This window comes from Bison bison, unplaced genomic scaffold (genome assembly GCF_000754665.1).
Source record: "Bison bison bison isolate TAMUID 2011002044 unplaced genomic scaffold, Bison_UMD1.0 scf7180017864263, whole genome shotgun sequence".
Classification (NCBI taxonomy): domain Eukaryota; kingdom Metazoa; phylum Chordata; class Mammalia; order Artiodactyla; family Bovidae; genus Bison; species Bison bison.
The window spans coordinates 6,334,586-6,357,494 of NW_011494835.1; the positions used below are offsets into that span (position 1 = coordinate 6,334,586).

The 22,909-nt window shown below is 37.1% G+C and overlaps 1 protein-coding gene across 3 annotated transcripts in view; it reads left to right on the forward strand.

Moving 5' to 3' along the window:
* The first annotated feature begins 12,562 nt into the window (after positions 1-12,562).
* Positions 12,563-22,909, forward strand: part of EMCN (endomucin) — a 125,247-nt gene continuing 114,900 nt past the window's right edge. For all 3 annotated transcript variants that reach the window (XM_010848293.1, XM_010848291.1, XM_010848292.1), the window contains exon 1: positions 12,563-12,820. In XM_010848293.1, the coding sequence (XP_010846595.1) occupies positions 12,751-12,820 (70 nt within the window). In that variant the 5' untranslated portion in view covers positions 12,563-12,750. The remainder of the gene's footprint in view (positions 12,821-22,909) is intronic.

Below are 22,909 nucleotides of genomic sequence, written 5' to 3' on the forward strand. Positions count from 1 at the left end.
CCCTTATATATACCTAGTCCCCACCCTGGACTTCTTAAATAGAAATTTTATGGTTGAAGCCTAAACATATAGGTCTTTGAAAAATTCCTCAGGATGACTCTAATATTAAGATTTATGGATAAACATGGACAAAACTCTCAGTGGTATAGTGTCAGGCCAGTTCAGGATATAAGAATCCCAAACCTCCTAAGGCAGGAAATTTGGGTTCTATGGTTGGAAGTGTGCTCAGATGTAGCACTCATCTGCTTGTGAAATTCATTACTATGTCATTTCCTCTGACCAAAGTCTGTGTTTGGAAGAATGGGTCGAATTGTGTCCCAGCTTTGTTGTTCATCCAAGATATTTTTATCTTTAGTTATACAGGATAGGAAAATATTAAGCCAGTATTAGTTTAATGAAGTTGAAAACATTTATAAACAATTTTTATTTTGTGGTGAAATGGAAATAATTTATTTTGAGAAGCTTGGTACAAAATATTTGCATTTTGCTAAAATTGTTTGCATTCTGGCAAGGTAAGGCATTTAATAATGGTTTTGTTCTTAATTACTAACACCCTGGTCTTGTGACTATTTGTATTACTTTTGAAACATATTCTTAATTTTCAGGAAACAAAAAAAACTGTATCTTACTTTCATATAGAAAGTAATAGGTTTTTAAGTACTTCCATTCATATCATCTTTAATTTTTGAAATAACTCTATCAACTGGATAGTTTCAGAACTTAGAACTGGCATTATCATTTTATAGATGAATGAACTAAGATTCAAATAAAAAGTTGTTTCTATCCTAGTGTCATGCAATAGGACTGGATGTGAGGAATGCCAACTGCTTTGGGTAATTTACATATGCAAATCTCATGTATTATTTTGATATGTGTCCATGCTCAGTCACTCAGTCTTGTTTGACTCTTTGTGACCCCCTGGACTGTAGCCCACCAGGTTCCTCTGTCCATGAGATTTCCCAGGCAAGTATACTGGAGTGAGTAGCCATTCCCTTCTCCAGGGAATCTTCCCTACCCAGGAATTGAACCTTGGTCTCCTGCACTGAAGGCAGATTCTTTACCATCTGAGCCACCAGGGAAGCCAACCAGGAAGCTCACTTTTGAAAATTACTTTTTCTCCATTTTAAGAATGAGCATTAGAGGACTTGTCCTTAGTCATAGAGAAAATGACAGCCCTAAGACTGTCTGGCCCCCCAAAGCCCATGTTCTCATGATATACTAATCTTTTTCAGTAAAATGAGGATATCTATATAATCTCTAAGAACGTATCTGGATGTCTTTCCTTCCCATCCACCTCCTGTGCCAATCAATAAGCCTTAAATTGGATTAAAAAAAGATTCCATTGCATTTTATTGCTGAAGGAAAAATGGAGCAGATAAATGTGGAGGAGAAAATAAGACTCAATATAAGGCCTTCCTGCAAGTTTGGGATCAGAACAGAGAACTCAATCTAGATGATATAAAAAATCACTGTTTGTGCATCAGCCTCTGTGATGATGGATATGAAGAATGCCAACTGCTTTGGGTAATTTACATATGTAAATCTCATGTATTATTTTGATATGTGTCCATGCTCAGCCACTCAGTCATGTTTGACTCTTTGTGACCCCCTGGCTCCTCTATCCATGAGATTTCCCAGGCAAGTATACGGGAGTGGGTGGCCATACACTAGGGTGGGTAGAAGATTTACTATCTAGTGTGAGAGGTTAATGATGTCTAAAAAGTGTGACCATTTTGGTCTTATTAGGTTGATTCAAAAGTGACTGCAGTTTCACACTGCTGAACTTTGCTGTTTGATATTGGAATATATTCTTAAATAAATGTGGTTATGTTATCCATCATTTTAATGAATATTTCACACTTTATGTTTTTTTTTGCCAATGACTTATTACTTGCTGTTTATTTTATATTTATTTTAGACTAGGGAAATGATGTTATACAAAAAGCAAATTTGAGTGATTTTCTTACTAGAGTTCAAATTTGGTCATAAAGCAACAGACAACTCACAACATCAACAACAAATCTGGCTAACAAATGTACAGTGCAGTAGTGGTTCAAAAAGTTTTGCAAAGGAGGCAGGAGCCTTGAAGATGAGAAGCTCAGTGGCCAGCCATTGGAAGTTGACAACGACCCTTTGAGAGACATCATCAAAGCTGATCCTCTTACAACTAGAGAAGCTGCCAAAGAACTCAATACTTAACACTCTATGGTCATTTGGCATTTGAAGCAAATTGGAAAGGTGGAAAAGCTCAATAAGTGGGTGCCTCATGCTGTTGTTCAGTCACTAAGTTATGTTCAATGCTTTGTGACCCCATGAACTGGAGCATGCCAGGCTTCTCTGTCCATCACTATCTCCCTGAGTTTTCTCAAACTCATGTCCATTGAGTCAGTGATGCCATCCAACCATCTCATCCTCTGTCACCACCTTCTCTTCTTGCCCTCAACTTTTTCCAGCATCAGGCTCTTTTCCAGTGAGTCAGCTCTTCACATCAGGTGGCCAAAGTACTGGCGCTTTGGCTTCAGCGTTAGTCCTTCCAATGAATATTCAGGGTTGATTTCCTTTAGGATTCACTCGTTTGATCTCCTTGCTGTCCAAGGGACTCTCAAGAGTCTTCTCCAGCACCACAGTTCAAAAGCGTAAATGCTTCAGGGTTCAGCTTTCTTTATAGCCCAACTCTCACATCCATACATGACTACTGGGAAAAACATAGCTTTGACTATATGGACCTTTGTTGGTAAAGTGATGTCTGCTTTTTAAAACACTGTCTGGGTTTGACATAGCTATTCTTCCAAGGAACAAGCGTTTTTTAATTTCATGGTTACAGTCACCGTCTGCATTGATTTTGAAGCCCAAAAACTTATATCTTATGCTGTTTCCACATTTTCCCCATCTATTTGCCATGAAGTGATAGGACTGGGTGCCGTGATCTTAGTTTTTTGAATGTTGACTTTTAAGCCAGCTTTTTTCACTGCCCTCTTTCACCTTCAAGAGCCTCTTTAGTTCCTCTTCACTTTCTGCCATTTAAGTGGTATCATCTGCATTTCTGAGGTTGTTGATATCTCTGCCAGCAATCTTGGTTCCAGCTTGTGATTCATCTAGCCACCTAGCATTTTTGCATGAGGTACTCTGAATATAGTTACATAAGCAGGATGACAATATACAGCCTTGATGAACTCCTCGAGCTGACTGCAAATCAAAAACATTGTTATTTTGAAGTGTCACCTTCTTTTATTCTATGCAACAACAGTGAACCATTTCTCAATTGGATTGTGACATGTGACAAAAAGTAGATTTTATACAACAACCAAGAGTGACCAGTTCAGTGGTTAGACCCAGAGGAAGCTCTAAAGTGCTTCTCGAAGCCAAACTTGCACCCAAAAACATTCATGGTCAGTGTTTAGTGGTCTGCTACCCGTCTGACTGAAGCGACTTAGCAGCAGCAGCACCTGTCTGATCCATTACAGCTTTCTAAATCCTGGTGAAACCATTACATCTGAGAAGCATGCTCAGCAAATCAATGAGATGCACCAAAAACTGCAATGCCTGCAGCCAGCATTGGTCAACAAAATGGGCCCACTTCTTCTCCACAACAATGCCTGACTACGCATCACACGACCAACGCTTCAAAAGCTGAACGGTTTGGGCTATGAAGTTTTGCCTCCTCTGTCATTTTCATCTACCCTCTCACCAACTGATTGCCATGTCTTCAAGCATCTCTACAAACTTTTGCAGGGAAAACACTTCCACAATCATTAGGAAACAGGAAATCATTAGCACAGATCTTTATGCTACAGAAATAAACAAACATTTCTCGTTGGCAAAAATGTGTTGATTGTAATGGTTCCTATTTCGATTAATAGTGCTGTATTTGAGCCTAGTTATAATGATTTAAGATTCATGGTCTGAAACTGCAATTACCTTTTCACCAGCCTAATAATTCTATCAAATCAAGATTTTCAAGTGAAGGTAATAAATATAATTCTCCTTTGTTCAAAATAGCCTTCAGTAACAAAATAAACTTGAAATCTAAGTGGCTTAATAAAATAAATATTTATGTAAGACTCATATAAATTCAGAACAGGTCTGTGTTGTTGGAGATGGAGGGCTTTGCTTCACACAATTACCCAGGGACACAGACTGCTCCATCAGGGATACACGGTCTCAAAGGTTGCCATGGAAGGAAAATAAACACATAGAGGACTCATATGGGCTCTTCTATGCATTGTCCTGGAAGTGACATGTTACTTTTGTGTAAAGTCTCTGTCTAAAACTAGTCACATGAGCCTGCGTAATACAGGGATCTAGATGTTCATTAAAGTCTTGGATACAAATTTCAGCTGGTTTTGGCTAGAGTCAGGGTGGAGGGTATAGAATTTCATAATCTGAGAAATCTCTTCACAGGTTAGTAGAGTGCTGTTCTGAGATACAGCATCCAAGGGAAGACCAAACTGAAACAGCAGGTAGGTAGAGGCCACCCACTGGATACTGGGAGAGAATGACCAAAATGAGAATGAAATAGACACAGAGTAAGCAGCAGTTTCTTGAATTCCTGGGGAATAGCCCCAAAGACATTAGTAAGGTAATTCTTTCACTGAGTTAGTTATGTGTAAAGAGTGCTTTATTTAGAGGAATGAACCAGTACAGACACTATTTCTAATTTTAAGTTTATATGTTTCTATGAATACAAGAGAGCTGTGCCTGTAGCTGGCTTTCTTTATTTGGAAAAAAATAAAGGAGAGAAAGAAACAACCCAGATTGTAGAGAATTAATTTCAACTTCCATTTGTCTGGAAGTTTGGAAGGAAGAAGTAAATAAATCACCTCATCATGCTTTTAAATTGTTTCAGATCTGGTCCTATGAAAGATTCCTTTGAGTATTACGAAATGGCCACAGAGATGAACAATGCAAAAGGGATTTGCTAAACTGAAAATAAGAACTAAAATGGGTAGGGAAAAAAAGGAGCAAAATCTGAATAGGTAGCTTAGTTAAGCCGGATGGAACATATATAAACAGTGACAGCACTGAGATGCCATTCACTTTCATCACACTTTTGTATAAATGTATCTGTAAAAAATCCTTGGCATATACTGCTCACTCATTTTTATTAGGTGTCATTTGACATAAAAAAAAAAGAGTATTTCCCTAAGATACTATTTCCAGCACACCCAAAATAAGACATCAGAGCAGAAATCTTGGACATGGAGTATGTAGTAACAGCTGAGCTAAATGGAAAGTTGAGTAAATAATGAAGTACTTTATATTTGCCTGTTTATTTCTGAGTTCATTTAAATATTCCAGAATTCCAAGGAAGTAGCCATACCTGTGCTTCATTAGATATAACTCGATGATTTATCTTTCATTTATTGCCCAAAAGTTCTGGTAAAAATCTCATTTCTTTGTTAATATGATCTATATGATTAATGGGAAAAGATCCTTAAGTTCAGTTTTGTACACAAAAAGAAATCAATTTATGGCAATGATTTTCAGAGCTCCTTAAGGGACATGAGGATGAAAAATGGTGATTGAACTTTTTAACAAGAGTGGTCCAAGAGGAGAACATTTTTACAGAATAATGAACTGCAGTCATTTCAACTGTTGGATATGCAAATTCATTCACCATTTGTCAAGGTTACTCCTGAAAAATGATGACTTAAGAATTTGTTCTAAAATAATTTTTTGTAAATCTTATCTATGAGCTACTGTGTTTTTATGATTCCTCCATATTTATGTCCTTGTATATCAAGAATTACAAGATTGAACCCTATCAAGTTGGTGTGAAGTGAAAGAACTGTCTTTATATGTTGAAGTGTAAAATTGTAATGAACCACTGAATAGTCATTGGAAGGACTGATGATGAAGCTGAAGTTCCAATACTTTGGCCACCTGATATGAAGAACCCACTAATCAGAAAAGACCCTGATGCTGGGAAAGATTGAAAGCAGGAGAAGGAGATAACAGAGGGAGAGATGGTTGGATGGCATCACCAACTCAATAGAGATGAGTTTGAGCAAACTCTGGGAGATAGTGAAAGACAAGGAAGCCTGGTGTGCTGCAGTCCATGGAGTAACAAAGAGTCCAATATGACTGAACAACCGTAAACAACAATTGTAGAATGTAAAAAATATGTTCTTTGCAAGCTTTAAAAATCAGCTTGCCATGTCTCCTTTTTCATTTGAGGAGCAATAATATAGCATTAGCCTTGAGACACTAGGAGTTGATTACTAGAAATACAGGAATTGAGGAAGATATTTTACTGGCATTGTTGTATAATGTGTTAGTCATTCAGTCATGTCTGACTCTTTGTGAACCCATGTGCTGTAGCCCCCCAGGCTCCTCTGTCCATAGAATTCTCAAGGCAAGCACACTAGAGTGAGTTGCCATTCCCTTTTCCAGGACCCACTATTGATCCTCATATCCATTTTGGCTTTGCAGGAGAGGGACTTAATATCTTTAGTACATGAGTCTGTTTATCTTCAGCTCTTTTCTCAATACCTTCAGGAGATACTCCAATTACCATCTTAGATAGTGTTGAAAGTGTTAGCCACGCAGTTGTTTCCAACAATTTTTGATCTCATGGACTGTAGCCTACCAGGCTCCTCTGTCCATGGAATTCTCCAGGCAAGAATACTGGAGTAGGTTGCCATTCCCTTCTCTAGGGGATCTTCCCAACCCAGGGATTGAACCCAGGTCTTCTGCATTGCAAGCAGATTCTTTACCATCTGAGCCACCAGGGATTTCAGATAGGGAAGTAACAAAAATAATTTGTTAGGTTCTATCTATACCAGAGAACAGACCTGATATTTTTTAAAATCTGAAAAGTGCAACATGAAATAAAATTCTGAGAAAAAGAATTGAGACTCTGTTTAATCTGCTCTTGACAATATTTTGGAACTCTCATCATCTGAATACTTTTTTGCAAAGTGGTTATCACTTTGGAATAATACAGCTTATTTAAAAATCTTAACAACATGAAAATATACCATTGATCTAAAACAATTTATTTCAGCCTAAATTACAAGTTTAAGGTTTGTTTGCTTTAATATACAATTTTAGAAGACCCTGGAATATGATTTAATGAGGCTGAGTAACTCAGTAGAGCCACCGAGGACTAAAGGAAGGAGGCGGGATTTGAACACAAGATCTCATGCTCTTTGCCAGTTCATGATCACTTTTTGGTCTTCCTACTTCTTTAGGTTATTTTATTCAGTGACAAGCTGGCAGAGAGGAAGAATCAAGTATGGAAAGGAAGTTTAATTTGGGGGTTCAATCATGATGACGGCTGAATAAATCTTTTCAGTACCACACAAGTTAACATACACTCATCAGTGTTGGAGTCTTCATTATACAACTTATTCAGTGTCAAAGAAGTCAATGGCTGACTTTAAGAAGTGCTTGTAAAGAGTTCTGAGATTGCTTTTGTGTGACCCCACAACAGCTTATCTTTCTGATTCAGCAAGGAATACAGAGGACAAATTGTGGGAAAAAAAGAAAAAGCATCTTTTCATCTCTCAGGTTAAGGTGGTTTAGGTCTCTTCCCAGGTTTTCTTTTATTAAAGCACTCTTAAGCCATAGATTATTAAGTAATTATCTAGCTTTCAAATAATTAAAGCATTCAAGTAGGTTAGAATACAAAATGTTTTATTAATATTCTGTCAAAATATTAAATTAAACAAAAAGTATCAGATCATACAAAAACTTGGTTTTGTTTAAAGATAGAAATAATGTTTTGCTCTGAGAAACTTTTAAAGAAAAATAAACAATTATGAGATAAAAACCATCTGCAGCTCACTACCAGGAGATAAGCACTATTAATATTTTCTATTATATATATATACACATTCATGTGTAGGTATATACGCATATGTACATGTAAATGCACAGGAACATACAACAAAATATCATGAATGTGTTTCCATATCCATAACAATTTCTTTGGTATTTTGTGGCAAAATATTCTATCTTATTCCATAATAATTAATGTTGACAAATGTTTATAATAACATAAACTTTAATGAGCATCTTCATTTTTAGATTAAATTCCTAAACATATCATTGCAAGTTCAAAGAGTATGGTTCTTTAATATAGGTGTATGTTGTTTTGGTGTATCAAGAACTTTGATGTATGTTGTCATGTTACAACCACCTGAAAAATCATATACTAAGAATAAGACAGTAACTTTCCTTAAATTCTTTTAAACTGGGACCTGTCAGAAAATATACCTAATTATATTGGGAAGGCAAAAAATAAAAAATGTTATATCTTGAACATTGTTATATTCTTGAACATCCATTCTTTGTGATTTCTACTGAGATAAATACGCTTTTGCATTTGTTGGCCTTCTGTTTCTTCCATGATGATGTTATTTTGTCTGTGTTTAAGGTGCAGAGTCATTGTTTTATTATTTATTAGCAAGAGGTCTTTACATATGAAGAATTAAAATATTTATTATGTATTATTTTTTACAGGCATTAAAATTTTCCTTTTCATCTTATTGTGTGTTGAACCAAAAATATTTTACTTTCTATATAAGAAAACAAATCAAAACTTTCTTTTAAGAACACTTCTTTTGGTTTTATGCATAAAATAGCCTCTCTACTCTAGTTACATACACCTATTTCTCTTTCAGAATGTTATAATTTTGATTTTTACATTTAAATTTTAACATATAAGATAGTATTTTGGTATTTGAAGTAGATAGATAACTTTGATTTTTTAAGAGGGTTATAACTTGTTCAGTCACTTAGTCGTGTCAGACTCTTTGAGACTCCATGGACTGCAGCATGCCAGACTTCCCTGTCCATCACCGATTCCCAGAGCTTGCTCAAACTCACGTACATCTAGTCAGTGATGCCATCCAACCACCTCATCATCTGTCATCCTCTTTTCCTCCTTCCTTCAATCTTTACCAGCATCAGGGTTTTTTCCAAGGAGTCAGTTCTTCACATCAGGTGGCTGAAGTATTGGAGTTTCAGCTTCAGTATCAGTCCTTCCACTGACTATTCAGGACTGATTTCCTTTAAGATTGACTGGTTGGATCTCCTTGCAGTCCAAGGAACTCTCAAGAGTCTTCTCCAACACCACAGTTCAAAAGCACCAATTCCTTGACACTCAGCTTTCTTTATGGTCCAACGCTCACATCCATACATGACTGCTGGAAAAACCACAGCTTTGACTAGATGGACTTTTGGTGGCAAAGTAATGTCTCTGCTTTTTAATATGCTGTCTATGTTGGTCATAGCTTTTCTTCCAAGAAGCAAGCATCTTTTAATTTCATGGCTGCAGTCACCATCTGCAGTGATTTTTGGAGGCCAAAATAATAAAGTCTGTTACTGTTTCTACTGTTTCCCCATCTATTTGCCATGAAGTGATGGGACCGGATGCCATGATCTTCGTTTTTTGAATGTGGAGTTTTAAGCTAGCTTCTTCACTCTCCTCTTTCACTTTCATCAAGAGGCTCTTTAGTTCTTCTTCACTTTCTGCCATAAGGGTGGTGTCATCTGTGTATCTGAGGTTACTGATACTTCTGCCAATCTTGATTCTAGCTTGTGTTTCATCCAGTCCAGCATTTCACATGAGGTAGTCTACATAGAAGTTAAATAAACAGGGTGACAATATACGGTCTTGACATACCCCTTTCCCAATTTGAACCAGTCCATTGTTCCATGTCTGGATCTAACAGTTGCTTTTTGACCTGCATACAGATTTCTCAGGAAGTAGGTAAGGTGGTCTGGTATTCCCAGCTCTAAGAATTTTGCACAGGTTGTTGTGATCCACACAATCAAAGGCTTTGGCATAGTCAATAAAGCAGAAGTGGATGTTTTTCGAATTCTCTTGCTTTTTCTATGACCCAATGAATGTTTGCAATTTGATCTCTGGTTCCTTTGCCCTTTCTAAATCCAGCTTGAACATCTGGAAGTTCATGTACTGTTGAAGCCTGGCATGGAGAATTTTGAGTATTACTTTGCTTGCGTGTGAGATAAGTGTAATTGTGTGGTAGTATGAACATTCTTTGGCATTGCCTGTCTTTGGGATTAGAGTAAAAACTGACCTTTTCCACTCCTGTGGCCACTGCTGAGTTTTCCAAATTTGCTGGCATGTTGAGTGCAGCACTTTCACAGCATCATCTTTTAGGATTTGAAATAGCTCAACTGGAATTCCATCACCTCCACTAGCTTTGTTCGTAGTGATGCTTTCTAAGGCCCACTTGACTTCACATTCCAGGATGTCTGGTTCTAGGTGAGTGATCACACCATCATGGTTATCTGGGTCATGAAGATCTTTTTTGCATAGTTTTTCTGTGTATTCTTGCCACCTCTTCTTAATATCTTCTTCTTCTCAGATCCGTACCATTTCTGTCCTTTATTGTGCCCACTTTTGCATGAAATGTTCCCTTGGTATCTCTAATTTTCTTTAAGAAATCTTGAGTCTTTCCCATTCTGTTATTTTCCTGTATTTCTTTGAATTGATCACTTGTAACTTGTAAAAAATTGCTAATGAAATAATCCATTCTACTCATCACGTTTACTGTATGTTAAATTAGCCTATATCTACTCTCGACGCACACACACACATATGGGCAATGTATCTGTGTCTATGTATATATGTAGATAGCTGTATATAGATTGTGTTTGTGCTTTCTGTTTTATGCCGTTGATCTCTGTAACTTGTTGCAATCACCACTCTTTCAACAAATTGTTTTACCTTAAAAGTACCTTCTCATCAATTAAGATGAAACTGACTCACCATATTACTCCTAGTTTTCCATTTTTTTTGCCAAGCCATTTAAAAAAGTATTTCTCGGGTTTTGTCTTTATTTTTCTCAGCTACAGGACTTATCTTTTAAATATACCTAATTTTCTATTATCAAGCTTTCTTCTAATAGGCATCTAGTTTTTTTCACGGAAATGCCTTGCAATCAGGCATCAAAATCAAAGAAATAAAAATTTTGTTGCATCCCTGCAACAGTGATTTTAACCAACATCAGAAGTGACCATGAAAAAAAAAAAAAAAAAGAAGTGACCATGAGCGCTAAAAATGCCAGAGTTAAAACAGAACAAGGAGCAGGAAGTGAGGTAATGTGAAGTCTCCACTGTGAGTTCTTGGCCACACCCCAATTTATTTCTGGAAAATGCATGTAACATCTATTCACATACATTGCTATCTTTATACTGTCCAGGATATGCTAAATTGAGTAACAACTCCAAAGGCAGTCTGTTTTAGAAAATTACTTAGAAGGGAGAGTAAAATTAGGTTTTATACACAAAATAGACACTTGGAGGCTCTTCTGGGACTTGGTGTAACTTAGGATAAAACAAACTAGTGTTTTACGATGATTTGATCAGTGACTTGTTCTAACCACTCTTGTCATGAGTCCTGCCCAGCACCGTGCAGCCGTGAAATGTGTGTTCTCCTTACGAACAGGTAGAGTTGTGATTTGGGAATAGTTTTCTTGGTGGAGCAGATGAATTAGTATTGATCCATTGACACTCTTTTGTCCACAGGGCTTCATGCCTGAAGGTATATAAAAGGATGATTGGCTGAGATTAGATATGCAGCCTGTGACTGGGGAGAAGTGTAGAATTACTTGGCACACACAGGGATTTTAGCCAGGACTGTGGCTGCATTACATGCTTTAATCAATTGCTGCTAACATCAAAGAGATCCCTGATACACTGAAGATCTTGCCTGATTGGTATTCTGGTCCAAGGACTCCATCTCTCTCAACCTCACTGATTTGTTACAAGAGCATTCTACCCACCCCAGCAGTGCCTTTTCAATCACATTTCCTGGAGAAGAGTATCTGTGGAGTATTATAAGTAATTTTTCCTTTTCCTTCATCAGATTCCAACAATAAGACTAGGAATGACCAGTGGGCATTCACATGATTTTACTTAATTCTATGAGAAATATCCTGAAAAACTTCCTTGGCCATTAAATAAGAGGTCTTTTCCCTTACTCAGAGCATGATCTACTTTCATAAAGTTTTCCACTTATCTCCAAAAGATGGGCTTCCCTGGTGGCTCAGAGGTTAAAGCGTCTGCCTGTAATGCGGGAGACCTGGGTTCGATCCCTGAGTTGGGAAGATCCCTTCGAGAAGGAAATGGCAACCCACTCCAGTATTCTTGCCTGGAGAATCCCATGGATGGAGGAGCCTGGTGGGCTACAGTCCACAGGGTCACAAAGAGTCAGACATAACAGAGCGGCTTCACTTTCTTTCTTTCCAGAAGGTGGCCTTTACTAATTGGGCTTTCAAGTTGGAAAAAGAGAAGTTGATTCCTTGTGAATTCTGCTTTAAAATTTAACCCTCGGGCAGTTAAAGCCTCTTTATCCAAACCGAGTCACCCCTTTATAATCACTCCAAAACACACTTTCAAAACAAAAGTTAGAAAGCCTGTATGATCCATTCTCAAGAAAGATCTCTTTCTGTTCAAAACCCATCCTGACCTTTTTGTTGAAGAAGAACAAAATAATGTAGTAACAAAAACACAAGTGGCTGCCAAAGGAAGAGGAAAAAAAAAAAGAGTTCCTGTAAGGGACTGAAACAATAAATCTCCTCTCTGTTGAACTCCCAAAGGGAGTGTGTGCATTTCCTCCCGTTCTTTATCAGAGCCTCCGAAATAAGTAGGAATGGGCAGTGGCTGTTCACATCCAGCACACCTTTTCCATTTGCTGAGGCCCTGCCAGGCTGGGAGGGTGTTGTCCCTGCCTGACTCTGGAGAGAGGAGCCGCTGTGACCATCCTCGGGCACTATGAAGCTGCTTCAAGGCACCATCTTTTGTCTTCTTCTGTCCAGTATTTCTAGCAATGATCAAATCGCAGGTACCGTTTTCTCTTGTTTTTCTGATGGTGTGGATTAGAAACCACCGGTCAGACGCTCTGAGCCTCAGTTTACCTTCAGGGAGTTTGCCCTGAAATGCAGATGCAGCAGTGCATTTGCTGAGTTGAGTGTGTGTGTGTGGCTGGAGAGTGCACGGAAAAGGCTCCACAGAGAGGATGCTTGTTTTCACTGAAGGAAAACGTTTGCTGCAGCAGCGGCCTTCCAGTGTGTTCCATGGCATCCTAAAGGTGCTGAGTATGTACAGTAGCCTTTTTGGAAAGTCACAATCTGAGGATCATATACTGGTTAAAAATGGGCTATTTCTCAAAAATGTACTTTTTTCAGATGTAAGTCTAGATATAAAAAGGTTATCATGTATGGAGAAAGGCTGTAATAATCAGAAATGTTGTGTTGCAGTTGCTGGCCAATTATTTGTCCTAACTGTTTTCTGGCTCTGATAAATTGAGAGGTTGGATAAAACTCCCCGGGGAAGTGAATCTTAATATCTTGAGAGGGGAGGGTGAGAAAGGAGGAGAGTCACTTGATTAAAGTGTATAGCACATATCTACACATGTATGTACAATATTTTGCATAACATTTCAGGGAATTTATAGACATTAAAACCCTACTGATTGACTGCAGAATCTGAAACTTAGATAAAGGATATATATATATGCACCTATATAAGCCCTGACTATATTAATAACCAGTTGCAAGAAAGGATTACATTTGACTTTTAACCCTTCCAGAGAGATTTACTGTAAGTAATTAAATTTAATCAATATTTATTAGGCTCCCACCATGTACTCGGCAGTAAAAGGTATGCAAAAATGAGTAAGACATTGTCCTTGCCCACAGTGGTAAATACACAACTGGGAGAAATAAACATGTAATTCTAACACAAGACAGATTTAATAAGTGCAAAAACCAAAATACAAAATGCTATCATAAAAGAACACAGTTGAGACACATTAATTCTGACTCTGAGGAGCCCTGGAAAAAAAAAAACCTCAATTCTAATTTTATTTTTCCATGCCCTCCTCTAGGGGATCTTCCTAACCCAGGGATCGAACCCAGGTCTCCCACATTGCAGGTGGACTCTTTACCATCTGAGCTACCAGCACAGCCCTTAATTTTATTTTGCATGTGCTCTTTTCAAAAGTCCACTGATTACAAAATTCCAATTTGCAGTGATTATGTAAGAAAAAATAAACAGACTCCTTCTTGAACAATATTTATCTTTAATTTCTCAAAATATGTGTATACATTTAGGACAAATACCCAAACACTACAAAGTCACATACAATTGATTACAGCCCATCTGGGAGCTTCCAGATTTAAGTTGCAATGGGTATTAAGACCAAAAGTTAGCTTAGATGATTTACAAAGTTCTGATTTTTTTCAGAACAAAAATTATTCATGAGGTGACACAGAAATCAGTGCACTAGCTTATAAGTAACTCTGCAGTTTGCATATGAGAGATTGATCAGAATCGGTGCTATGAGAAACACTGCTTATAAACACATGTCAGGTCAATGTAAATTCTGAACGTCTGAGTTCAGCTTCTTGCCATCCCAGGTCTGCAAACATCAATAAGTACACTACGTCCCTTGCATTGTTAAACTCTGGATTACATGTATTTTTGAACGCAAATTGGAATAGAATCCATAGAAGCAGGCTGCAAAACCTGATTGTAAGGAAGATGGAAATGTGAAGGATAACCCAGAGATGACCTGGCAGGTTTTTTTTTTTTTCTGTTATGGTCATGTTAAGAAAATACCAAGGTCTGTTAGCTCACTGGCAATGATACCAACCTCTCTGTTAGTAGTATCTTCTTTCTAAGGAACTTTTAACCCAACTGAAATAATTTTTCATTTGAGCAGAGACAACAGTTACATAATGACTATCTGCTTCAGCCTCTGTCAATGAGTCTTTGTTACTTTAAGGCAAATGTCTGTAAAATCTACCCCATTTATCCTAGAAAAAGAAGCACTAGCTCCAGAGAGCATAAACTGACCAGCTGAGTGCAGTCCAGAAGGAATTGGAAGAGATTTTCCCATCCACGTATATGATTTTGCTGCACCTGGTTCTGCCTGTTTTATGTTTTCCTTCCCAGATATGGTACAGGAAATGAAGCATTTCCTAAGCTGATTTATTAAGTTCTTTTCCTAATCCCCTGTACCGGAAACACATTGATTTCAAAGCTTTATATGTTCCCCAAGCTTAGAATACTTAACATATTTCATCAGCAGGGTTGATTATAGGGGTACAGAGGGAGGCATTTCATCTGCCTTAAATTCACAAGTTGTCAAGAAGGTCCATGCTTTTTTTTTGGCATGGTAATTTATTCCTAAATAATGATCTTTCAGAGAAATTGACTATTTTTCTTTTTCTTTCTAATTTTTTTGTCAGTCTCAGATTTAAATAAATATAGTCTTTTGTACTCTTTGTAAAAATCAAGGAAATCTTTCTGCATGGCAGTGAGTGACTTTTTCTATTACTTCGTTGGTGGTATAATATTTTACAATCTCTAATTTGGAGAGCTGTCTATTGAAATATGTATGGGAGCTTCCTGAAAAGGAACTGTCATTCTTTTTCAAGATTTTCTAAATTGTATTTAAAACTGAACAGACCCCTACAGTGGCTTTTAAACTCCTCTGGCTTTTAAGTCTAGATCGATGAGTTTTTGACTGTCAGGAATGAGAAAAATTAAATGAAGAAGGAGTCCAAGAAAATGGAGGCCCTGGAAGTAATTTATTTTTCAAGTGTCATTTGCCTCTTTGAACTTTGCATTAACTTAGGAAAGATTAAAATGTTCAAGGCTTTTGCAAGCAGGGTAAACATCACCTTATTGGTATCTAAAGATGAATTTAACTGCTTGTTGAAATTTATTTGTTAGGGGTTGAACATTCTATTTCACAGGGAAAAAACAGATTGAATGCACTATAAGACAGATCCTATGCTAGATGCTGGGGCTTATAGAGATCAATAAGACTCAACTCTTGCCCTAGAAGGGGGGAAGAGAAGGATGAGTCACATAGTTGGCTCATCCTGCAACCCTAACTCTAATCCCAATTTATAAGTTTGATTATATTAGAAGTCTTAAGTAGTAAATAATGTTTATGGAGAATTCACAACTAGCTTAGTTTAGAGTGTAGGAATATCAACAAAGGCTTCACACAAAACTTGAAAAACTGGAGATCCTGGATGGATGAAATTTCTGAGTCAGAACTTTAAAGCACTATGTTCTTGTCTAGAAATATAAGGAGGTGACAGGTTGGACAGAGGTTAAGTGCTGGAAATATAGTCTCAGAATATGTTGAATGCCAAGGTTAGAAACATTGACTCAGATAGTTAACTATTTTAAAGACTCTAAATGTGTTTGAACATGAGAATTATATATTTGGGGCTATCAGTTGAGAAGATTAATCTGTCAGCAGGATAAAGATTAGACTATTATAGTCAGGATAAATAAAAACTAAAGAAAATGGTGCAAATGGTATTAAGATCAATAAAATGAAAAGAAGGGTCAATGAAGAGCTTTAAGGAGGTAGACAGTTTGTGATTTGACATTATTGACTGATTATGAGAGAAAATAACTGAGACGTAAAGAGAAAGTTATTTGAATAACAGAAATAGGGAAATAGATTGGCACCAGGGCTGGGGAAAGATAGGAGGAAATGATTTAGGTGAATTTGATTTTGGGCATGGTGAGTTTGAAATCCTAATAAAATACTCAAATAGAGGTGGCCAAAGATAGATTAAATTTATCTGGTGGGTAGTTGCCCACCTGTGCCTGGAGGTGATGGTAAGAAATGAGTGTTCTTTACACTTGTTTCCCAAGAGTTTTCAGTCTTGTCCTGCGCAGTGGAAGATTAGCAACATAGAGAAGCAATTTACTTCTCTTCTGAATGCTGATATTTATAACTGACTTGTGGCACTTATTTTCATAGTCATTTGTGTGCATATCTCCTCTACCAGACTACAAGCACCTTGAAAGTAAAGGTCATATTTATTATAACTTGTGTAGTAACAGTTCTAAACATAAGGATATAATAAGCTGAATGAATACCTAAATGCATGACATATTACTCTTTTTTTTTTTCATTTTTAATGTCTTCATCCGATAATCACTTGTTTATGACCTTGTTTTGTGAAAGGGCTTCCCAGTGGCTCAGATGGTAAAGAATCTGCCTGCAATGCAGGAGACCTAGGTTTGATCCCTGGGTAGGGAACATTCCCTTGGAGGAGGGCATAGCAACCCATTCCAGTATTCTTGCCTGGAGAATCCCCAGGGACAGAGGATATTGGTGGGCTACAGTCTATGGGGTCATATAGTCAGACATGACTGAGCAACTAACCACACATCTTATCCTTGTGAAAAGGTTATGGACAGGTATGAATCACAGAACATAACATGAAAACAAGTGGATTATTTTGATTCCTGGCTATGTAAGTGAGCACCAAATATAAGGAAAGGGGCTTCTTATCAAAGTAAGTCATTTTCAGACTGTAGCGGAGGAGATGATAGGGAGAGGTAGATGACCTAGTACCAGCTGATAGTAATTTACAGCAAATCTGGAAGGATAAGCTACTCTGACCATAATCATTGGGAGAAAGAATATCTAAATAGACCTGATTCTGTTGGGTAGGCCAAAAACTTCATTTGGATTTTTCTGTAAGACATTATAGAAAAACCCAAATGAATTTTTGGCCAACTGAATGCTTTGTCTCTTTTTTGGATGTCAAATATTTTATGTAATATTTTCTTAGAGTTATAAATATTCTAGGAGAAACCTTGCTCCTCACGTCTCAAAAATACAAAATGGCTTTTTTTCTTAAAGCAAAGTTCACAAAAGAGAATTTGGAAGAAAATCAAATAAATATCATATATCATTAATTCATATGTTATTTTAGGTAACATTTGGGTTACTTCTCAGATTATCTTACAGATTAAGACCAGATTATCTTACTTATTAGTGCTTCTTAGACACTTACCAATAGAACTTACCTGAGATGGGTGACCTATTGTAAAAAGAGTGAACCAATGTGGAAACAAATTCAATGGGAAAAGTATTCAGTTTCCAAGCCATTTATTTTGCCTTTTTTCTTTACTCCACTTTTTTTTTTTTTCCATCAATGATCTCTGTCTAAAAATAGAAGTGGTCATTCTAGAATTTTTATTTTCAAGAGATTCATAACAGTTGTTGTCAGCAAATTGTCTGGCAGTTTTATCTTGCTGATCATAATTATTTATATATTGAAGGAAAAAAAGATAAGCATCTGAAGGTTTCAGAGAGCTTCTAATTTACTGGATAATTGCCCATCCTTTCCTTTTCATTGATGAAGTTGTATTTCAAGCTTCAGGGAAATACTTCAATTTGAGAGTAATTGTCTAATCCAAGTTCTTTATATTCTTTTTGTCTTGGTCATTACTTTCCAACTTCCTCTTCACCTTTGAGAACAATTTGAGATATGCTTTTCTAAACACTGAATGTCAAAGCAGGAATTTACTCTAAGCGACATTCCATTCAATTCCTGTGTAATGAATGTCTCCTTTCCTGTTACCGAATTCCTGTGGGTCACTATAGCTCTATCAGGTTAGGATAATAATGCCTGTGGAGTGTTTAAAGAAATTCTTTTAGTTGACAAATAAGATCTTTTTGCTACTGTTGCACATCAGCAGTAGCATAGGAAACATTAGTGATGTCAGTTACATTTATAGAGGCCGCTATATGATTCCACAATTTCAGCAACCATAAAAAAGTAGTTTTCTAAACATCAATAGAGATTTTGTGTCTTGTGGCATGACATATCAGTAGGGATAATCATAACGAGTCTCTAAATAGAAGCAGCCACCAACATCCTCTCTGGATGTGTTTAGTCTAACCATTGCTATGGCAACCTGTCAGGTGTAGCTTGACAGTATCTTGTCTCACATGAATGAGTATCTCTTGCTTTCCTGTCTGCTGTTGTTCTGATCCTAAGGCATGCTTCACTTACAGAGCCCTGCCTGGCACGGTTGTGTATCTGAGCTAGACGTATAAGAGCCTTTGCACTCTAGCCTTTGCCAAAAAGAAGAATGGGACCAGTGAACGCTTTCCTTTTCTATGGCTGCTCCAGTTTCACCGTTTTAGTTCTCTACTCTTCCTGAGATTACTTTCCTCTACAAACTGTACACAAACCCTTGTTTGGCTCTGCTTTTTGAGGAAGCCAGGATTTATAATTTTTTGATGGGAACATTTTGGTTTGAATGATAATGTATACAAATTATACCAGAATTTCTCTGATACTCTAATTGATATTCACTACCTTTCCTCCTCTTCACTTCAAGAAAAAAAAAATCTAAAAAGCTTTTGTTGAATAAGTTAAACAGTATTCCAAGCAGGTCCTTTTCTAAGGCAATCGTCTGTCTATATAGTCAGTAGTGAATTATATTGTAAGGTCGATAGTCAAAATGTCAATGACATTGATTTTTCTCTTAATGTTCTGTTCATCTGAAATGTGGCTACCCACTCCAGTATTCTTGCCTGGAGAATTCCATGGACAGAGGAGCCTGGTGGGCTACAGTCTGGGGGGGTCACAAAGAGTTGGACATGACTGAGTGACTAATACTTTCACTTTCATCTGAAATGTAAAGTGATTTTTATTCTGTTTAGTCAGTCATATTCTGGCCCCAACCTAAATTAGTTGTGTCAAAACCCAGAGAATGGCGATCACACTGGGTCTGGTCTAAGTTAACCCAGATAAATATTGTCACAACATCTACTGACATCTTCTGTTTGTGGTGGCTGGCACTTTACATGCCTTCTATCACAACATTTCAAGGCCTGTTTTATCATTTCCATTTTACTGATTATAACACTGAGGCTTGGAGAGAGTTGAAGTTATCATAGAGTGATAGTGCTTAAAATCAGAGAACATTGTTCTTCAAAATTTCCCTTCTAGCTTGCTGTCCTCCAGTGTAGTGCAACTGCAATAAGTTGAGTCTTTCTAACTGAAAAGATTAAGGGTAGAGACTCACTACTTGAGTAATTTAAAAGCACTGCTGCCTCTCATAACACCTTCAGTACTTGTAAATGTTTGCAATGAAAGAATTTCTACTTAGTGATAATTAGCCTCTGAATATCCTGAATTCAATTAATTATTAATGATTGAGTTGAAAGAAATTTTAGGCATTTCCCTACCTACCCACTATTGTGTTGGTTGAAAAAAATGTTCTTTGTTCTAATATAAATATCAGTGAAGCTAATATAGGACTTAAAAGAGAAGGAAAGAAGTGAAAAGGAAATAACTATTAGTAATTAATTACCTAGTGTCACATTTATAATTCTTCTGGAGCCAGACAGTCTGGATTCAAATTCCAGCTCTGCCACTTACTTTCTGTGTGAACTTGGGCAAGTTACTTAACCTTCAACTTTCTCAGCTATAAAACATGGATGAATACAGTCTTACCTCATGGGGACATTAGAAAGATCATGTGAGGTAATATACATAAACACCAAGAATAGTATTCCAGTGTATAGTGACTCTATGTTTCACTGAACTTGAGAACTCAGAATCCTACATTTTATAATATCCCATTCCTTAGATAAACTACTTCATTGCCAAGTTGATTTCAATCTAGGATCAGCAAATATTTAAATATTTACAATGTGGATTCTCACAAAGAGAAAAATCAGCACATAAAAAATTTTCACAATGGAACTGATGTTGGATTGGAATATGATTGCCAGTTATGTTCTTAACCACATTATATACAGGCACAATTTGACATATACAAACTGGTGTATTATCTAGTATCCCTTTAAGATTTGTAAGTTATTTAACTCCATGTATAAACCAATCACTCAAATTAATAAGCAAAATTGTATATGTATTTAATGAAAATTCTAACTTTTCAGACTGAGATTGTCAACTTTCTCAAATATGATTTCCTGTCTTAAAGTATTGAGCATTGATTACTCTGAGAGGTGGGATATGTTGGTGGAAGGAACTTTGGTCTTAATGTGAGAATCAACTTTGGATCCAGCTTCTTAGTATGCTGCTGCTGCTGCTGCTGCTAAGTCACTTCAGTCATGTCCGACTCTGTGCGACCCCATAGACGGCAGCCCACTAGGCTCCTCTGTCCCTGGGATTCTCCAGGCAAGAATACTGGAGTGGGTTGCCATTTCCTTCTCCAATGCATGAAAGTGAAAAGTGAAAGTGAAGTCGCTCAGTCGTGTCCAACTCCTAGCGACCCCATGGACTGGAGCCTACCAGGCTTTTCCGTCTATGCGATTTCCCAGGCAAGAGTACTGGAGTGGGGTGCCATTGCCTTCTCCAATGCATGAAAGTGAAAAGTGAAAAAAAGTGGGCCAAAATCCTATATGCTTGTTATCTTCAGTTTCTATATCTAAAAATGAGAAAAACAATCATTGCTGACAGAATACTGCTGTTAAATGCTAAGTGGAAAACCTATTTTAGATGCTCTGTAGGTCATAAATCACTATTAAAATTTAGTTATTAATATGCAACCTAATATTTAACTCATGAAATCAACAGATGAAGAACACATTTCATAAATTTGAGAATTCTTTCTAACTGGCTGGGCCTTTAACTGCCAACCCATTATAACTGTTTGAATCATATATCTTTAAATATGTTTATGGCTGCTACACATTCAAATTACCATGTGTTGAAATCATACCCGAGTTATAAAAATCACACACACAAAACACAGGAAATCATTTGTATCACACATTGAACTTATTTTTAACTGAAGTGGGAAAAGAAATTATTTTGTGTGTATATGTTTGTGTGTTTGTATATGTGTGGTTCAAACTGTGAAGTCAGACCTCCAGGGAATTTAGAAAGTGTCAGGACATACATACTGAACTCTCAGACACTTACCCTGGGGAGCTGAGGCCACTCCTGCAGTTGTCAGCTCAAGGCTATTGTGACTATCCCTCTATCCCACAATGAGACATCCCCTAATTATCCCTCCTTCCAAAAATCCAGTGGGTTTTTTTTCTTTAATTTTCTTTTAATTAATTTATTTTTTAATAAAGGATAATTGCTTTACAGAATCCTGCTGTTTTCTGTCAAACCTCAACATGAATCAGCCATCAATTCAGTTCAGTTCAGTCGCTCAGTCATGTCTGACTCTTTGTGACCCCAAGAATCACAGCACGCTAGGCCTCCCTGTCCAGCTCCCGGAGTTCACTCAGACTCACATTAATCGAGTCAGTGATGCCATCCAGCCATCTCATCCTCTGTTGTCCCCTTCTCCTCCATAGGTATACATATATCACCTCCCTTTTGAACCTCCCTCCCATCTTCCTTTCCATTCTACCCCTCTGGTTCATACAGAGCCCCTATTTGAGTTTCTGAGACATACAGCAAATTCCTGTTGGCTATCTATTTTACATATGGTAGTGTAAGTTTCCATGTTACACTTTCCATACATCTCACCCTCTCCTCCCCTCTCCCCATGTCCGTAAGTCTGTTCTCTATGTCAGTTTCTCCATTGTTTCCCTGTAAATAAATTCTTCGGTACTATTTTTCTAAATTCCATATATACGTGTTAGAATACAATATTTATCTTTCTCTTTCTGACTCACTTCACTCTGTATAATAGGTTCCGGGTTCATCTACCTCATCAGAACTGACTCAAATGCATTCCTTTTTATGGCTGAGTAATATTCCATTGTGAATAGGTACCACATTTCTTTATCCATTCATCTGTTGATGGACATCTAGGTTGCTTCCATGTTCTAGCTATTGTAAGTAGTTCTTCATTGAACAATGGGATATGTGTCCTTTTCAGTTTTAGTTTCCTCAGGGTATATGCCTAGAAGTGGGATTGTTGGGTCATATGGTGGTTTTATTCCTAGTTTTTTAAGAGATCTCCATTCTGTCTTCCATAGTGGCTATATCAATTTACATTCCCACCAACAGTGCAAGACTGTTCTTTTTTCTCCACACCCTCTCCAGTATTTATTATTTGTAGACTTTTTGATGATGGCCATTCTGACTGATATGCGATGATATCTCATTGTAGTTTTGATTTGCATTTCTCTAATAATGAGCACTGTTGAGCATCTTTTCAT